The sequence below is a fragment of the Prinia subflava genome, chromosome 18 (genome assembly GCF_021018805.1).
Source record: "Prinia subflava isolate CZ2003 ecotype Zambia chromosome 18, Cam_Psub_1.2, whole genome shotgun sequence".
Classification (NCBI taxonomy): domain Eukaryota; kingdom Metazoa; phylum Chordata; class Aves; order Passeriformes; family Cisticolidae; genus Prinia; species Prinia subflava.
This window is the reverse complement of record NC_086264.1, coordinates 2,727,734-2,742,716: the sequence shown is the minus strand read 5'-3', so window position 1 is coordinate 2,742,716 and position 14,983 is coordinate 2,727,734. Positions and strand designations below refer to the sequence as shown.

At 48.7% G+C, this 14,983-nt stretch overlaps 1 protein-coding gene across 5 annotated transcripts in view; it reads right to left on the bottom strand.

Moving 5' to 3' along the window:
• Positions 1 to 74: 74 nt before the first annotated feature.
• Positions 75 to 14,983, bottom strand: part of RUFY3 (RUN and FYVE domain containing 3) — a 31,358-nt gene continuing 16,449 nt past the window's right edge. For 2 of the 5 annotated variants that reach the window (XM_063415302.1, XM_063415303.1), the window contains exons 2-18: positions 14,589 to 14,762; positions 13,790 to 13,907; positions 12,225 to 12,326; positions 11,995 to 12,118; positions 11,731 to 11,792; positions 11,586 to 11,651; positions 11,413 to 11,482; positions 10,341 to 10,433; positions 9,826 to 9,906; positions 9,248 to 9,415; positions 8,435 to 8,532; positions 5,714 to 5,833; positions 4,506 to 4,608; positions 3,758 to 3,834; positions 2,558 to 2,585; positions 2,229 to 2,303; positions 75 to 1,927 (exon numbers count right to left, since the gene is read on the bottom strand). In XM_063415302.1, the coding sequence (XP_063271372.1) occupies positions 1,784 to 1,927; positions 2,229 to 2,303; positions 2,558 to 2,585; positions 3,758 to 3,834; positions 4,506 to 4,608; positions 5,714 to 5,833; positions 8,435 to 8,532; positions 9,248 to 9,415; positions 9,826 to 9,906; positions 10,341 to 10,433; positions 11,413 to 11,482; positions 11,586 to 11,651; positions 11,731 to 11,792; positions 11,995 to 12,118; positions 12,225 to 12,326; positions 13,790 to 13,907; positions 14,589 to 14,762 (1,703 nt within the window). In that variant the 3' untranslated portion in view covers positions 75 to 1,783. The other 3 variants (XM_063415304.1, XM_063415305.1, XR_010082642.1) reach the window with 2 other exon arrangements.

Sequence of the window (14,983 nt, the reverse complement as noted above, 5' to 3'; positions counted from 1 at the left end):
GGTGCATGCTGTTGCTCTGAATCCTTTCATACCTCCAAGAGGAATGGGAGGGAAAGACAACTCAGGAGGCAGGATACGGATGATCAAGTGTTTTTATTGTATGGAACAAAATTAACATCAGAAAATTTGTCCCCCATTCCCAAGGTCCAGGTGTGAGCTGACCCTGGCATCACGCAGAGTACTTGAGCACACAGGGAGCTGGCAGCCAGCACAGTCCTGCTCCCACCTTCCAAAAGGCCAGTCCCATGGCAACCGCCAGTGCTGTGCTCTGGAGGGGCTCAGCCACCTCCCTGCTCCATGGAGTTTAAGCCTCCATTTCCTGTTTAATGCTCCCTCTGCATTGCCTGGGTCTCGTTTTCTCCTCGGGGGATCAGTCACACTGGGGTTGGGTGCAGGAGTTCACACTGTTGGATGTGTACAGTACGTACTCAAAACTATGGACACGAAATTCAGTGTTTTTTCTAGCCACCTCCAGTGTCTCAGGAATTCACCTGAATTCCAGCCTTTTGGTATTTCAACACTGTTTACAACTCATGCCATACTTTAGGGCATAACCAGCAAGGCAGTGGTCAGGAAGCTGCCCTGGGGGGCAAAAGAGCAGAGAAGAGCAGAAGTTGGGTGGCTGAACATGGCAAGTCCTAAAAGGATCTAGGAGAGATGATTCCTGGTACAAAGCAGTACCAACCATATCAGTACCTCAGCTCCAAGAGGCTTTTTCATGTGGTTCCAGCCAATCTAATGACTAGAAAATCCCCTCCAAAGAATTAACCACTACCCCCTAACAACATCTGTACAAACTGCAGTGCGTTTGTCACACCAGTGCATCCCTTCTCTATGAACTACAGGACATTCTCTGGTCTCAGAGACTGCAGGACGTGCCAGTGGGGAAAGGAGTAAACACTGCTATGACACGAGAAAGCCACCACCACTTTTTGGACTAACAAACTTCCTTGAGGGAACAGTGACAAAGAATGATGTGGCATGAACCACGAAACCTCTGAACTGTATGTGCAACTAAAATTTCTAACAGGTGGAAAGTGTTTCCATTTAGTTTTGATCCAACAAAAAGTGAAATGCCAGGTTTACTGTAAAGTTTCCATGTGAGCAAGGTGGAGAGGTGGATCCAAGTGGCCCTAAACCTCTGGCTGATGGGGATTGTGCCCAGCCCCTAAAGCACAGAGGGGGAACAGAACATTCACAGCTTGGTTTGGGGTGTCCCTGTGCAGACTAAGCCCCTGGTCAGAGCCCTGAGCCAAGGAAATGCAGCGAGGATGTGTTCACTGGTGGCACCCCTGCCCTGCTCACACCATCGCCCGGGGTTCCCAGGATGAGCCAGCCTGTCCAGGGCAAATGGAAAAGGGGAATTGGGATTTCAAGTGCAGCCAGACGTGAGGAATACCAACGCTCCTGTTGGGTTTTGGAGACCTTTTGCTCAGCAGCAGCAGCAGCACACACTCACGCCACACACGTGAGGGTGAGAACACTCCCGACTTCCACATGCAGACAAACAGCTCTGGTTGGGCAGGGGCTCCTGAGACTGCTCAGCACACCTTGAGGCTGCCCCATGTGACATTCCTAATGCAATTCTCCACAGCACAGGCTGATTTTGGTACAGGGAAGGGCTCAGACTCTTGTTTTAGTAACAGGAGATTCTAAACACCAAGAAACTGCTTCCCATCAGACCTCCAAAGCACATGGGCAAGTGTCTTCACACTCCCCCTGAACAACTCCAGAAACACCATCAGCTACAACCCTTGTTTGTCACCTCTGTGCCACCTGCTCCCTACAAGGGGCTGCTGGAATACTGCTGGATGAGCCGCTGGTGGCAGGGGTTGCAGACGCGCTCGGGGTTGATGCTGGACGGGAGGGGCAGCTCATGCACCGAGCAGGCTTCACAGAAGGTGCCCCCACAGTTCTTGCAGATGTTCTGGAATGCAGGAAAAGGACAGAGAAGTCAAGGAGAGGTTCAGGTCTTGGCAGATCAGCTTGGGGAAAAACAAACACTGAGCTAAAGAAGGGAGAGGAGAGGAAAACAAAACCACTGAACGGGGCAGAGCAGGGAACCATCACCCCATCAGCATTTAACTAGGTTCTACTAAGGGCAAAAGGGCCTGCAAGGGCTCATTTCTTCATACGAGTCACCAGCAGGAATCTCTGATTCCACAACAAAGAGCAGAGGGAACTCAGTCACCGGCTGTGGGAGGTGCCAGTTCAAGTCCAGGACTTACCTTTCTTTGGCTCCGGCTGTCCTCCTCCTGGCAGAGCTGGCAGATCTCGGCGTGCCCAGGCCCCGACAGCTGCTCCTAAAGCCCAAGCCAAAACCAAGACATTCTGCACGTGGCTCCTGTGACAGAGCTCGGCAGCAACAAGGGGGGAACTAAACAGGGAACAAGCTGACAGCAGCAGGAATTCCCAGTGGACAAGACAGCACAAGGATCCCAGTGGCAGTCTGGGGGCCTGGCTGTGCTTTGCCAGGCACACAGTGGAGAAGGAGTGGATTTTGATCCAGCTGATTTACAGGAAAAGAGCAAAATTAACAAGAAGGAAAATCACCCACCTGCTCTTCCTGCCTGCCGCTGGGTGACCTACAAAGGAACAACAGTGTCACTTGGAGCAAGCCTTCCATCACCAGTGCCTTTAAATTAAACAGCTGTGCTATCAAGGAATTCCATCATCTTGTTTTTAAAACCCTCCCCAGATTTTTGAGTGGCACTCCTGGTTCAATGGGAAGAGCAGAAGAAAAAATTGCAAAATGCCTTCAGGACAGCAGAAGAGAGGGGCCATGAACACAGAAAATACAGCTGAGGTGCTAGAGCAAAACAGTTTGAAACTGGCTTTAAACGTAGGCCTTGCAGGTTTGATGCCTATCCCTGCTATGAAATGCAGCAATAAAGCATCACAGGGCCTGTAAACCATCACCCCGAGCTGAAACAGCCCGGGCAAAACAGGCCAAAAAAAAAAAAAAAAGAAAAAAAGAAAAAAAAAAAAAAAGAGCATCTCATGCCTGGAAGGTTTTTTAATATCTGGCAAAGCAGATTTGAGCTGCTTTAGGCTATTTTTAAGAGGATATTTTCCTGATTAACTCACTGATTAACTCAATGGAGAGTGCACTTGAGACACTGCAGCAGAGCTCTGTCAGTGAGAGCACTTCCAATGAACTGTTCCATCCCTGAGCCGAAGCCTCAGCACTGAGCTCTGCCCAGGGGCTTTGAAAACACCTTTTAATTCTGAAAACCAAATACTAAAATCCTGCAACAAGTATCCTCCTCTGTAATAATTCAGCTTGGAAACAAGTGACCTAAACCACAATTTTACACAGCCATCTTCTTGAAATCTCCCTTGAAGTTCTCCTTCCCCAGCAGCTTCTCTTTAGGAGGTCCAGAACACCCTTCTCCTTTCCCTCACCAAAGATACTTTGGACATGAGTTCCAAAGGTCTTTCATTTGGCTTACCAAGGATTCTTGAGTCATAAAAAACTGTAAACAGCAGATTTAGATAGAAGAAAATCCAAAGGTAAATGGGAGAGACACAGAGGTTTTCCCATTTGAAAGCACTGATGGCAAACAACAGAACCTCCTTCTTCCCTTTGAGAGCTATGGAAAAGCAGCAGAGAACTCAACAAAGGGCATGAGGTTGGAAATCCTTCTTAAAAAATGAAGTTGGACTATTCCAAACTCCCTGTTGGCACAGAAACTGGAGAAGGGAAAGCAGGACTTGGGAAGGGAGAGGCAGAGGTAAGATTTGTTTCCTTCCTTACCTGTGTGGCAGGACACTGTTCTCTCTCAGCGGCTGTTTCAGTTTAGCATGGTCTTCCTGGATTTTAGGCTTCCCATCCTGCCAAAAGGAAACACTCACCCATCAGCTGCACTAGAGGAAAACTCCAGTTTCATTCCTGCCACACTGCAAGGGGAGAATTGTCACTGCTATTCTGGGATACTGCTCTGCCCCTCCTTGGCACAGAGGGGTATCTGGCTCCCAGTTTCCCCTGGGAGCAGCTCTCAGTGCTTTCCCTCTGCTGTGAACAGAGGGGACTGTGCCTCTCAGAGGTGGGCAGGGGTCCCACGACCTCCTGCTACCAGAAACACCACAGGCACCAGTTCTTATTTGCAGAGCAGAGGTTGAGAACGAAGATGGGCTGAAGAGGTTTTGCAAAAGCTGACCAGAGACAAACAAGAATCCTCCCCTCCTCCCTGGGATGTGCATCACAGCTGAGCCACGAGGCCTAAAGCACTTCACTGAAATTGTGTAATACTGGTCAAAAAAGGCAAAACTGCACCATTCAAGCAGACCAGGGAGAAACAAAGAACTGCAGAAGCCATCTCTGTTACTGCACAGTTCTCATTACAACTCAAACTGCCTGTTCAGAGTGTATGAAAATCTTCCCAAAGCTCCTCTGGTTGTGGCACATGAACAACAACCATTTATTACCTGAGAAAGCTCAGTAAAAGCAAACAAGCCAAGGGAAACTGTGCCTCAAACCCGAGCCAAAACTCAAGTCACATTACCTGTCTGAGCCAATTCTTTGGGCCTTTTTTGCTTTCTTGGCTGCGCTGGTGACTGTGAGACCATCTGTCTCTTTCCCGCCTTAGCTCCAGTTCTAGGTGGCTCCTGGAATACCAGGTGGAATTGTGAATAAAGGATGGTTTTGGGACACTTGGGGTTGACAAGTGACAAACTGTTTGACCCTTTCTTCACACCCCTATCTCAAGAGCTAAGACTGCCTCTTGGAACCCAAAGTTGTCTCGCAGTGTGTTTAGCCATAATGTGTCAGGATGAAAAATCTGCAAATCCTTCATCTAGTTCTGGCACAATTTAGCATCCAACTCATGCAAAACCAGACCCATTTGCCTGTGTCCTCCTAAGCTCACCCATGCACACCCAGGACCTTGCACCAATTGCTGACCAAAGCCATTCTCTGGTTCTCAGACCAGCATTTTAAAAAAAGAAACAAAAAGCTGGGCCAGGACGAGAAGAAGAGACAAAAACCTCCATGCATCCAGCAATGCTCCTACAGAATTCATCCCAGTGACCTTGCAACGAGCCACAAATGCGTCAAGGCTGCAGGAGGTGCTCTTCTATTTTAAGGAAAGAGATTTGTCTGTGTCCCTGACACTGCTCAAGTGATGAAGCTGCAGGGGAAAATGTGATGGCTTTTGACAAGGTCTCTGTTTAGCTTCCACCAAAACTAAGAGCAGTTTCAAATGGGGAAAAAATCCACATCACAGTACTGTGTGTGTCATGTAAGACAACCAAAATCACTGCCCTTGCTCTAACCCCTGCAAAGTTTGCTCCAGGCAGAGACTTGGCTGCTCAATCCCTGCCCAGGAGCAGCAAATTGTCAATGTTAACTTCGGATTCCCAATTACCACAGAATCACAGCAGGTCTGAGTTGGAAAGGACCTTACCCACTATCTTGTTCCACCCTGTGCCAGGACACCTTCCACTGGATCAGATTCCTCCAAGCCCTGTCCAGCTTGGCCTTGAACACTTCCAGGGCCTGGGTATCCACAACTATTCTGGGCAGCCTGTGCCAGTGTCCAAGCGATGCTGTTACCAAGGCTTTCCCTCCCTGGAGTTCCATCTCGTGGCATCTAACACACGACTTGCCTCACTCCCTCTCCGTGCCCTGCTTCCCTCTGCCATCACCCTGCCTGCTCTCCCCTAGACACAGCAACAACAGCCCAGAAAAGAGGTTGGAAAAGCGTCTCTTCACCGCTGCTTGGAGAGCTCTTCCACTTCCAGCTGGAGGCTGTTGATTTTGTCCCCAAACTCCTGCTTGAAGAGCCGGTTGTCCTGCTGGGCCAGCTGCCGGTCCTTCTCTGCCTGTCGCAATCTGGATTTGAGCCACATGAACTTGTGATAAAAAACAAAAGCCATGGTGGGGAGGAAGACCGAGTTTAACCAACAAATAAAAAACCCAGTGAAAAGGTAAAGCCAAAAAAAGAGAATGGTAAAAACAATGGAAAGGAGGAAAATAGTTCAAAGCAAAGCAAAATGTAGGTGAACCAGGCAGAAGCTCTCGTTTTCAATAGTTTTTATTCTATCACTACAGTTTACAGCCATTAGATGAGAAACAGAAAACATCACTTTTGTCCAGATTCGAAGCAAACCTCAAGTACACAGAATTTTAGGTCCAATTGGAGTTTAATGTACGTTACATTTCAGCTTTGCACAGGTAACTGGAACTTGCAACTAATAAGTTGTAGCTACTCTATTGAGAATTAGTGCATGTTCCTGATCTCTCCCATGGGTGGACACTTCGGCTCAAGCCCCAGGCATCACATTCCCACTTGGGCTTGACATCAGAAGCAGCCAGATCCTTACATCTGTCTGATTTCAGCACAAATCTCACCATCCAACCCCCTGTCCCTACAGCAGAACTGTGCTAAGGGGCAGGGGGGTTCCTGTCCTAACCAGTCGTTCACACACCTTGATCAAAGCTTCCACCTTTCCCTTAGGGTTATTTTTTCAGGGATTTAGGGTGAGTTTCTAGTAGCAGGTTACGGAGGGGTGAGTTTATAGGTTCAAGCATGCAGCTGGGCGTGGCAGGGAGGTTCCCAGCAGGGCTGTGCTGCGAGCCCAGGGAACGGGCCCCGCAGGCCCACGCTCACATCCACAGGGACCAGGCTGAGCCCCCAGCACTGTGAACACACCCAGGGCTTCCCTCCCGTGTTTGTCACATTTGCCACCCGCTGCCCCAAGGAGCACCGTCCCACAGGTCAAAGGGAGAACTGGCATCGAAGAACTACTACAGACGTCTCACCAGAGCAAAAAACCCTTATTTGACACAGAAACTCCCCAAATGCAACCTTCCAAAAGAAAAAAAAAAATCTTGAGGAGCATTTATAAACCTAAAGCCTGCAAGAGGCCAGAACAGGGACTTCAGTGATTAGAGAACATTAGTTTATAATAGTTCAAGCTACTGTTACTTCAGATTTTTCACCAGGATGTTAAAGTGGCAATTATTTTTCCTACTGAGAGGCATTTCCAAGCTTTAGCTCTTGTTCCATTAGCAAATCCCATTTGTTTTGAGCAAGGCAAACTCAGAAGAAAATGAAAGAAGTGTAAAAGGCAGCTCTTCAGCCACCAACTACTCAGACAAGAAAACAGCAAGGACCAAATTTCCATCTCCACTCCCCACCTCACACTGGGGTCCTTCTCCTTTTTTTAATGTGTTTTTGTTTCCTTTAAACAAAGATCAGATTATTTTTTATAAAACCAGTAACTTCCCTTTCAGGGAAGGGGAGAGACCTCCCAAAACACCTCTCCTCCACTTCCTTGGGTCAGGAAGGACCACAGGGTACATCTGGAGGGATTCCTGGCAGAGGTAGAAGCAATGCAAAGAGAAGGAGGTTTCCACTGCACTTACCACTCTATCGTGTTACTCTAAGACACCTACAGCTACTAATTCTGGACACATGAAGTTTAAAGGAATAAGGGTAAGTCCCCACCCTCCCCCCAAGTCCCTAAGGCAGAATCCCGGCAGGCTGGTTACGGGAGGGCCGGTCTTCCCGGCGACGGGCCAGCGTCAGCTCGGACTCGAGCTGAACCCACAGAACAGAAGAGAAAGGGCAACGGCTTGGGGTACGCACACAACTACTGTCAACAACTTCCAGGGATGCATTTCTCGTCTACTTCACAAAAGGGCAATACAGAGGAGGAGCTGCCTGTCCCGAGCTGGCCGCGGTCCCGGCCGCGGGCTGTGCTGCTGCACGGCGACGGCAGCGCTGGGCACAGCCACCTCGCCCGCTCCTGGCGCTCTCCCGGGTGCTCAGGGGCCAGCTCTTGGTACTTGAACACGCTTTAAATGGTAGGGTTGGGGACTTTTATACCCGGCTAAATCTTGGCGGAAAAACTCACTGATTTTAAAAACTCGGCAAACTCCAAATCAACTTTAGGTGACAATTAACATTTTAACAGTTGCTTTTAGCAATTCTCAAGTTCTCCCCTCATAAATGAGTTCTGATGTCAGAGCTGTGAGGTGGCCAGACATAAAAATGCCTAATGATGCTTCTGGATCAGTTTGTTTGCTGCACTATTTAAGGTTTTTGCCTGTTTCACCAAATCCTTTTCACTGTATAAGTAAGTCAGAATGAGGATGATGAGAAAACAGAAAAAATAAGAACAGCAAGAGAAAAAGAACACGTGAATTAGCTGAGTAGGTATCATGAAACATTTTCAAACACAAATTTGTTACAAAGAAAACCACCTTGTTTACTAAGAACGGTTACCAATAAAAACTCTAAAAGGAGCGCACCCAATGGAGTGCAATGCCCTGCTCATCAACCCAGTCCCAGAGGTGCTGCTCCCACTGCTTCCCTTGGGCAGCTCTGTCTAGCAGAGCACTGGGACTCTCCCCTGGCCCATTCTGGATCCATGGGACACTGTGCTAAAGGACACACCGGTGGATCATGGTTCAGGGTTCCTGTCTTACCTTTGTTCCAGCTGTTTGATGGTGGCAGCCATCTGATTTGTTTTCTCTTCCAAGCGGCTGTTTAGTTCACTCTTCTGTTTCACTCCCATGTCTGAACTCTGGGAAAAGGAGCAGTGGGGGTTTGTGTAAGGAGCAGAAAATCCCAAATAAACCCCCATAAATCATTTGACTCACGAAACAACAGGGCAGAAGGCAAAGAGGCAGGAAGAAGTGCTGGAAAAGCAAATGCCAGGTCAGTATTCCAAGGACAGTAGAGGTGCAGGCTCCATCTGGACCCCACAACAGGGCAATACCACCACCCATGAAGCTTCCCAGATACGGAAAATGCATGATGCAGTGCCTGCTAATATTCAGCATCTTAATATAATTCAGCTGCTTTGAACAAAGCCATCGGCTCAAAGAGAACAAACGCCACTCTTTCCTGTTGTCAAGTTGATTTTAGGATCTATTCTGAGCGTTGTGTTGCTGTTTGGAGAGTCTGCTTGTGTCATCACACAGGAGCTACACCAGGGGCCCTCCACACCAGACTGTGCTGGAACACAAGCTCCCACAGCTCTTTCCACCACAAGACCACACAAGATGCTTTTCCCCCATCTCACACACAAATTTCTGGACCACGATGGATTTGTGTTCAGAAGGAACTGCATTCACCTCTACCCTGCACCAAGCTCCAGTGTTCTCACAGCAGGACAGGAGTGCACTGCACAGCCTGTGACCCTTCCACACCCAGCACCTTTCCAACAGGCAGGAGGAATAAACGCACAGCAGCGCTCACTTTCATCTGCAACTCCCTGCATTTCCTTAGCTCCCTACCTGCAGCTTGAAAGACAGTTCATGCTTTAGAGCCCTGAGATCATCCAGCTGCTGTCTGAGTGCCACCAGTGCATCCTGCTTTTCACAGACATCCTTCTCCAGCATCTTCATGGCCAGCTCCATCTCCTGCCGCATCCCGATCTGCGCCTCCAGCTCCTTCTCCACATCCTGGAACACAAGGAGCCCTCAGCATATCCAGGAGTACTGCAAATTCACTCCCCTCGTGACCCAGGGGGTAACCATCCTTCCCTTCTGCCCACACAGTCCCTACCCTCGAGGGACTGCAACTTCAGAGTCACACATCTGACACACGCCTTAAGGAGAATAATTCCCCAGTTTTCAATCCAGTATCAGAGCCAAGTGTGCAGCATGGCTAGCAGAGAGTCAGGGAATTCTGCATGGGCCTGTCTTTGGGATGGAGGGGTCTAAGGAAAGATTTTATTTTGTAAAGCAAGCTTTATTTCCTTAATACTTTCAGATCAGGCATTTTCTCCCCATGCATGTACCGAACAAGAGCTCAGCGTGGCAGTGACCCTTTGCAGCCCTGTGAGGTGAGCCCCGAGCCCCGCAGTCCTCACCAGGCGCAGCTGAGTCTCCTCCTTCAGCTGCTTCCGTGCCTCAGTCAGTGCCTGTCCGTCAGCAGTTCTGTCCTTGGTGGCCTGAAGTAACAGACACAGTTCACTTGCTATTGGGTACTGCCAGCCCTCACTTGGCCTCCTTATTGGCTTTTCCCCAACATTTGGAATTCCGCAGCAATTCAGGACAAACCAGCACAGCTCCTATTTCCTGACTTTCCTGCCCCCCTCACAGTACGTCCCCCTCCCTCCTGTCCCCTGACACCTTGCCCAGTGAGCTGTAAGCTGTGGGAGCTCTCGGCTCTGTGCACACTCCCTATGGCCATCCCTATGGCCAGGCAGGATTCCCTGTGGCCAGGGCCCATCTGTTCCCTCTGCACAGAGCCCACCTGCCTTTCCTCTAATCCACTGTGCATTTGTGTGAGACACACAAGGAATAAACTCTGTTCCAAACAAGGTATTCAGGCTGGGCCTGCCCCAGGGCTCGGCAATCATCCACACACACAGAACACACCAACCTTACGGCTGGACTCCAGGATGTAGGAGCTTTCTTCCTTAACCCGCTCCATCTCCTCCTGCAGTGTAATGATCCTGTTGTTGGCAACTGCAAGCTGGGAACAAAACACAACAGTAACACACCAAAAACATACTTCACTGGTTTTTTCTCTCCTGACCCCACCAGATGAGGAAGATTTGGCTGGGAACGGCAGACGAGCTGCACACAGCACCCTTAGGGATGGGACACCTGGCTCAGAGGAATTCCCAGGGATGACAGCACTGCAGAGCAACAGATTAATGTAAGTGTATGGCCAAAGGCAAAAGGAACTTCAGAAACTCCTTCTGGCTCTGCAACTCACAACTCACATAAGGCTCACGCACAGGAGCAGCTCAGAGACCTTCCAAGGGATCAGCCGTGCTATTCTGGGACAAACCCAAACACAACTCCTGGATGCAAGTGTGAGTGCTTGGCAGAGCCCAGGCCTGACACACACACGGCCGTGACGTGTGACAGAGCCCATCCCCTGCCCCCAGCTAGCACAGCACTTGTACTGTCACCACAGCCTCACTCTGCACACGCTGCAGGCTGCCCTGGGCAACTTCATTAACAAACCCAAAAATACTGCAGTCACCATGGCAACAAATCTCCTGGTACCACGCCACTGGGCAGGTAACACACCAAAAGCCACCCATTCCGTCAGGTAAGACTTCCTGCCACCCATTTGCCAGGGAACTGACCCCAAAACATTTTATGACATTAACACCATCAAGTAATGAGCTGCAGACCCATGTTAAAACACACACTGCACCTATGCCCCAGTACCCGCTGTTTCTCATGCTCAGGCTGGACATCTCACTTATAATGACATTTTTTCCTTTACTTTTCACAAATTTACATAAATATACCGTTGATTTTCCAGCTTGTGCTCAGTAGCAACAGCCAGTGAAATTCCTTGGCAGGTCAGCTATTCCAGTTCCATCATTAAACACCCCTCATTCTGTACACCAGACATCTGAAAGGAACCCCTCCCTCCATGGTTAATCCCTAACTCCCAAAGGCCAAAGCATCCAGTGATTTTCCATGACACTTACCTCCTCAGTCAGCTTTGTGTTGGATTTCTCCAAGGCATCCACCTTGGCCTGCAGGTTGTTCACTGTAGCACTGTTGAAGAGAAAAAACCCTACAGTAATTCCTTCACTTTTAAAAATCCTGTTTTGTCTTTTGTTCGACAAGACAAAAAAAGAGTCAAGAGAACACATTTTACCTTAGATGTCTATTGAGCTCTTCAACATAGTTCTTCTGGTCCAAAATAGCAGTTATCTGACCATCTCTGGAAAAAAGAAACAGGGCAGCCTGGAACACCAGAATTCCCAAGAGTGGAGCAGCAAGACAACTGTGTGTGCACCTACCCTTCGCTGCCTTTCGTGCTGTTCCCATCTTTCAAATACATGGAGAAATCGATAACTCCAACCTGGAGAAGAAAAAATTGCATTTTGCCTTAAACACTTGGTTTCTAAGACCAACCCACTGTTGCCAGGTGTGGACATTTAGAGTTAGAACATCAGCACCTGCTGTGCTTCAGTAAGGGTTCATTACATCAGTAAGATATGCAAAATTAATGAATTTTCCAGTTTAAATGAGCAGAACAAACCCATTAACAGAATAGCCAGTACCTGGGAGTCCAGGTCCTCTCCCTTCATGCAGAAGTTGGCATCGATGACATTCAGACCTACGAGGAGGCCAGCAATGATGGCACCTTCCTCTTCCATCATCAGTGCGTTGGGCTCGTAAAATTCACTGTGGGATGCAGGGCAAGAGATACAGAGAAGTGAGATGGGAAAGATGATCAAGATCTGACAAGAGAGCAGAAGTGAACCTGACTGAGGATGAGTCCAGCACCCACCTGAGAAGATCCTTTCTGTTAATCAAAGCTTTCATGTACTCTGAAAGTTTCTTCTGCATCAGAGCCAGGCGAAGCCAAGCTCTTCCTCTGCCAACAGGTGTCCTGCAAAGGCCAGAAACAAACATTTTCAGACACCCTGAAAGGCACAGTCACCAACAGCTCTAATAACTCCACCCTACCTCAAGTTTCTGCACTGCCAAGACAGAGCTGGCACTGGTGCAGAGATATACAAGGTATGTAAGCACACACAGTCCACACTGATAAGGTTTCTTCACTGATTATGTTTTTGTTGCCATACTAAAAAGATTTCCCTGGCTTTAACCCTGCTGGATGCTGCAAGACAGATCAGCTGCTTCAGCTCACCACGTTCTGAGTCACAACCATTTCTGCCTCAGCCACAGGAACAGGCACAGCTGCCCAACACCACTCCTTGGGGTGGGTCAGGCTGGATGGGAATCTGGCCAGACAGCTCAGTAACACCAACTCAATTCTGCTCCCCTCTGGTGCTTTGCTCCTGAACACCCTGACAGGATGCCCTGGGCTCCAGAGCCAGTCCTTCCCCTCTTTTCTGCTGGCCATGGGGAGCACATTGCTCTAACACGCTGACCTGGATGTCTGACCTCACCTGGCATGAGCAGCAGCAGCCCAAGGAAGCCATGGCCAGTACTGCCCACTCCTGCCTCACTAACAGGACCTGGCACTTCCAAAGGGTCACTGTGCACACGAGGTTCAGAAATGCTCTCTAAAATTGTTCTTTACTTCCATTCATTTCCTACTACAATGCTCTACAACAGGAAAAGCTACCAGGAGTCCTGGCACAGCACTGGTCCTGTCAGCTGCTGCAGGAGTCCTGCACAGATCTCCAGGAAAAGCACTTGTCCGTATGTACATGGCTAAATACTAACCCAAAAGCAATTTATTGAATTTATTCACCTTTTCTTTCAGCAAAGATGACGCCATCCTTAGTCTTGATGCTCACACAAAAGCTTCCTTACCCATTTTTTCTATTCCAAGCTGAAAGCGTCTTACAGTTTCTTTTCCCATGAAATAGGCAAGCCTGAATGTGATGTCTGAAATTCCTACAAAACTTTTACAAGTAATACATGCTTCCTGTGGCTTTTTGCCTCCCCTCTTCAACACAAACTACCTTGTCCAGATTGGTGCCCAAGTTTTCCTCTCATATACACTTTACCTGAATTTATTTAAAAGAAGAATTACCTACATCAGCCTCAAAACTATTAAAAGTGTTATAACCTTCCTGTTAATTTCCTTCCTCTTGAGTCTGACTTCACAAATGCTCAATAAAGGCTGTTCCCATGCCTGAGGCACAAGCAGTAAATGCACTGCTGCCTGTAAGTTGCCACGCTCTAACAGAACAAGAACACATCCTGTGCTCTCCTGCTGCAGATCCTTGATGAAGAGTAAGAGAGCAACAATCCCTTGTTATCTGCAGAAGGTGACAGATGTATTCCTGAAGGTTCTGTTTGCCCTTCCTTCTCTTCTTCAGGATCTGTCTCACAACAAACCCCGTATTATGTACTCATACAATAAAAGAATGTACTTACTTCAGCCCTGGGAGATCCTTAACACTTGCTGTAATCTCTGCAGCCTCAGGAACAAGTTTTTCTACTAATTCTAGAGGTCCCCAAAATGACTTATTTTGCCCAAGAAAAGTCTTTTTGGCTAAAAAACAAAAAGAAATAAGAAATTAGCCCGTTAGACCTATGCTGATATAACACATTCTCAAACGTGAACAGATTAGCCAAATCCTGCCAGAATGGTTCCTCTGGGGCTGCTGCTGGGCAGGCACTTGGTATGCTGGAATCTCAGGATGGTTTGGGTGGGAAGGGCCCTAAAGACCCTCCATTTCCAGGCCCCTCTGCTTCCCATCTCCAGCTACTGCCACGCAAGGACAGCACCTAAAGGATACTCCACGCTTGGCCATTTGAGCTGTGACTCAGGGTTTCACAGTCAAACACATGCTCTGCTTTAAAAGCAGCTTCAAGCCACGAGCTGCACACAGCCCAAATCCTCAGTTTAGACAGAGCTATTGAGAAAGGAGCTCCAGGGTTGCAGTTCCTCTTCCAGCAAGGGAATGCATTCCTAAAGCAGAAGGAAGGGCAGAAAAAGCGATCACGAGCTTGCCAAAAGCCCATTTAATCCCTGATCACTGAGTTATACCCGGGACAACTGAACTGCTATTTTAAACATGGCAAGCACCTGCAGTGCCTCAACGGCCCCCTCCAGCAGGTTTTTGTCCTTCCTTTATCCTGCTCAGCCTCTCTGGGATCTCCTGCAGGCTGCAGAGCTCTGCTTTTACCCCACACTGCTGTCCCCCCACGGGCCCTGCCCAGCCTGAGGCACCTTTGAGGCCGTGCTTGAGGCAGTGCTCCATCACCACGAAGAACTGCTGCAGCGGGGCATAGTCCGAGTCCAGCGTGCGGCCCAGGTTCAGCGCGGACTCGATCAGCCCCTTGATGCTCAGCTTGGCCATGTTCATCAGGTTCATGCGCTCGTTAGCCATGAGGTAATTCGGGTCTGCAACAAAGAAGGGAAATGCTGGTGAGCAACAAAAGCTGGTTTTGCTATAGTAAACACTCCAACTTGCTCTTTTCTTCCCTCAGTTTTGAAGCCATCTTTGGGGCAGTGAGTTTCACAGGAGGCACTCTGCAGGCCTTTTGTGGAGAAAAATCAACATCAACTAGCAGCTTAGGGCCAAATCCACAATGGCATGGCAATAGACAATGTATCACACTGGG